The 3,787-nt window shown below is 51.7% G+C and overlaps 1 protein-coding gene across 1 annotated transcript; it reads left to right on the top strand.

The window, feature by feature from the left end:
• Positions 1-1,192: 1,192 nt before the first annotated feature.
• On the top strand, positions 1,193-3,153 carry LOC132369711 (lysine-specific demethylase 4D-like). Its single transcript, XM_059929383.1, is given in 3 exon segments — positions 1,193-3,015; positions 3,017-3,058; positions 3,060-3,153. Coding segments are annotated over 3 exon segments (1,956 nt in total). The 5' UTR covers positions 1,193-1,195.
• Positions 3,154-3,787: the final 634 nt, after the last annotated feature.

Raw genomic sequence — 3,787 nt, 5'->3', positions numbered from 1 at the left:
AAGAATTCCCCCTATCCAGCTAATTAACACAGTTACTTCATATATTTACTTTTTTTGGTAAGAACATTTAAATCCTACTCTTCTAGAAAATTTCAACTATACATCACAGTGTTATCAACTATAATCACCATGGTTAACATTCGCTCCTGAGACTTTATTCACTGTGTACCTTTTTACCCTCCCTTCCCTGCCCTCCCCTGCAACCACTTTTCTATGCTGGTTCTGTAAGCTTTACTTTTTTTTTTTCTTTTAAGATTCTACATATAAGTGATACCATGCCATATTTGTCTTTCTCTGTCTTATTTCACTGGGCATAATACCCTCCACGACCATCCATGTTGTTGCAAATGACAAAATTTCAGTCTTTTTATGGCGGAGTAGTATTCCATTGTATATATGTACCACATCTTCTGTGACCATTCACCCATCGCTGGACATGTTGGTTGTTTCCATATCTTATCCATTGTGAATAATGCCTCAAAGAATGAGGGAGGGCAGATATCTCCTTGATATTCTGTTTTTATTTCCTTTGGATATATACCCAGAAGTGAGACTGCAGCATCATATGGTGGTTCTATTTAAAAGTTTTGAGGAACCTCCATACTGTTTTCCATAGTATGCACCATAGCTGCACCAGTTCACATGCCTACCAAAAGAGTGTACTGTTTGCCCTTAAATTCAAACTTTGAAATTAAGATTGCTATACAATTTTCTTTAACTTGATGTTAAATCAGTTTGTTTTGTCATCCACTTATTTTCAATATTTTGTACTTTCTGTAGTTTTGGCTTGGAAACTTCCATGAAGAGACTTTCTGCTACAGTGAGGTGAGAAGCCACCCATGCACTCAAGACTGGGAATCTGGAGAGGCCTCAGGCACTTATATCCCTAACAGAGAAACTCACAGAGCTGCAGGCTGAGGCAGGACTTGGCTCAGAGAGCCCTCTCCTCTGGGAAATACTCTATTACCTTTGGCTCCAAAATGCTGACAAGAGCGGAGTCCTTCTGGTGGATTGACAAGCCTGGAGAAGATACCACCTTGTTTGTTAAAAGTTCAAGTCTGAGTTCCTGCCTCTCAGATATATCAAAAGTTCTTTAAAAATAAAGAAAATATAAGGAAGAGGTACTCCCCAGCACTCTCAGGTATCCAAAGCACACCTAAGAGGCTGGGAGTCCGTTGCTTATTCTATTGTCGCCATGCAGTCTAAGCACTTTGGTAGCCAGAACCCAAGTTGGAAGATTAGGACCTTCCACCCAACCATGGAAGAATTTGAAGATTTCAACAAATATATTGTTTACATGGAGTCTCAAGGTGCACACCAAGCTGGCCTAGCCAAGGTAATTCCACCGAAAGGATGGAAAGCCAGACAGACGTACGATGATATCGATGACATCTTAATAGCCGCTCCCCTCCAGCAGGTGACCACTGGGAAGGCAGGTGTGTTTACTCAACACCACAAAAAGAAGAAAGCCATGACCGTGAGCGAGTATCGCCGCTTAACAAACAGTGAAAAACACCAGACTCCATTCTATTCTGATTTTGAAGACCTGGAGCGAAAATATTGGAAAACACGCCTCTATGATTCACCAGTATATGGTGCGGACGTGAGTGGCTCCTTATTCGATCAAAGCACGGAGCAGTGGAACCTTGGACACCTGGGAACCATTCAGGACCTGCTGGAGCAGGAGTGCGGAGTGGTCATCGAGGGCGTCAACACCCCCTACCTGTACTTCGGCATGTGGAAGACCGCCTTCGCCTGGCACACGGAGGACATGGACCTTTACAGCATCAACTACCTGCACTTCGGGGAGCCCAAGACGTGGTACGCGGTGCCCCCGGAGCACGGCCGGCGCCTGGAACGCCTGGCCAGGCAGCTTTTCCCGGGCAGCGCGCGGGGCTGTGAGGCCTTCCTGCGGCACAAGGTGGCTCTCATCTCGCCCACGGTCCTCAAGGACAACGGCATCCCCTTCGATCGGGTCACTCAGGAGGCTGGGGAGTTCATCGTGACCTTTCCCTATGGCTACCACTCTGGCTTCAACCATGGCTTCAACTGCGCGGAGGCCATCAATTTCGCCTGCCCGCGCTGGATCGATTATGGCAAAGCGGCCTCGCAGTGCAGCTGCGGGGAGGCCCGGGTCGCCTTCTCCATGGACGCCTTCGTGCGCATCCTGCAACCGGAGCGCTACGAGCTGTGGAAACGCGGGCAGGAGCGGACCGTGGTGGACCACACGCAGCCCACGGCGCCCGACAGCCAGGTCCTGAACGCCTGGAGGGAGGTCCGCGCGCCCCTGGGAGCCGCTCTCGGCCAGAGGCACCACCTGCCCCGCCGCGCTCTGTGCCCCCGCAGGGCTGTAGCCGCGGGCGCTGGGACCAGCCACCGAGTCCCTGTGCGTGCTGGGTGCCGGCGCCCCTCGCCGGCCCGGGGTTCTTGCTCTGCCGCCCAGCTCGGGGCTGCTGCTGCCTACAGCTCCGCGGAGCCCGGCCTGACTCCACCTCTGACCCCAGCTCCATGTGCTGCGGATCTCCACCTAACTGGCCGGTACGGTTCTCGTCGTCGTCCTCGGGAAGAGGGGACTCGGGACCGGACTGTCCGGGCCCTGGCTAAGAGGCGCCTCTCCTTAGACACAATGCACACATCTCTGGACTTCACATCTCAGCTCCTGTTTGCTGGCGAACCCTTGATGGACAACCGTGCATTGCTGAGCCCGTGGCTCCAGCATCCTTCTAAGGCTTCCGGGTGCTGTTGTGCCCCTGATCTTCAACCCTTGGGTCCCCCATTGGATTCCGAAAACCCGATGCACCCGGGTCCATGCCTGTCATCTCTGGAGGGTATTACATCCAGTTTCCTTGACAGCGTCCCTTTGATTCCTCCCAACGTCATTGGGACTCTGAGAGTGTTCCCCAGGGACAATGCTGGGAACTGCAGGGCCCCCGTGAACTTCTGTGAGGTTGTAAGGTTGGACCACTCTTATGCCTCTAAGAGTCTTGTCCCAGCTGCAGAGACCAGTCTCCCGCACCCTTGACTGTGACCCCCTGGGGCTAAAGCTAGAGGCACCTGCATCTCGAGTCCTGGGAGGAATTCCTCACCAATGGATGGTCTTCAATCTGTGAGCCCATGACTACTGAAGAATTTGCTAAATGTGACTTTATCTGACCCTCCACCCCAGAAAGCACAGAAGCTCCCAGCCAAGCAGCAATCTGGGCTGGGCCTGTCCTCAGTGGAGATGCTTTATCTCCTAGAAATGACACATTTCCCACGCTGCCAGATGCTTTCTCCTACCATGACCACCAGGGCTCCTAGCAGCCTCTGAAGTGGACCTTCCCACGAGGACAGCTGCCATAGAATGTTGTACCTCTCAGGTATTCTCATCCCACTCCTGAACATTGATGGGCCTTTGGCTTCTGCCTTGGCTTAGATGGTATGGACACTGCTTGCTTCTGATGGCACCCTCAGGGGACCTCCTTGCAGTGGTGTGCCTCTAGGCCCCATAATAATTTGGGGCAACACTGGATGATGCTGAGGATCTGGCTGAGCCCCTTCCATCCCCAAGCTTCCTCTGGGCCTCTGAGTCACTGACCGTGGTTCCCAGTGCATAGTGCTGCAGCCACAAGCAAGCCTCAGGAGCTTCTCACATCACACACAGCCTGTGAGTCTCACACCCCCTTCTTCCCAGGCCGCTGCTCATGGCCTAAACTAGACCTTTGCCCATTTGGGTCTGTTCGCTAGTTTTGTCTCATCGATTTTTTAACTTTATTGATGTTTATTAAAGTTGTTATCCCGATGTGTA

Source organism: Balaenoptera ricei, chromosome 8 (genome assembly GCF_028023285.1).
Source record: "Balaenoptera ricei isolate mBalRic1 chromosome 8, mBalRic1.hap2, whole genome shotgun sequence".
Lineage (NCBI taxonomy): Eukaryota > Metazoa > Chordata > Mammalia > Artiodactyla > Balaenopteridae > Balaenoptera > Balaenoptera ricei.
The sequence above is the reverse complement of the archived record's forward strand: the minus strand, read 5'-3'. Positions and strand labels throughout refer to the sequence as shown.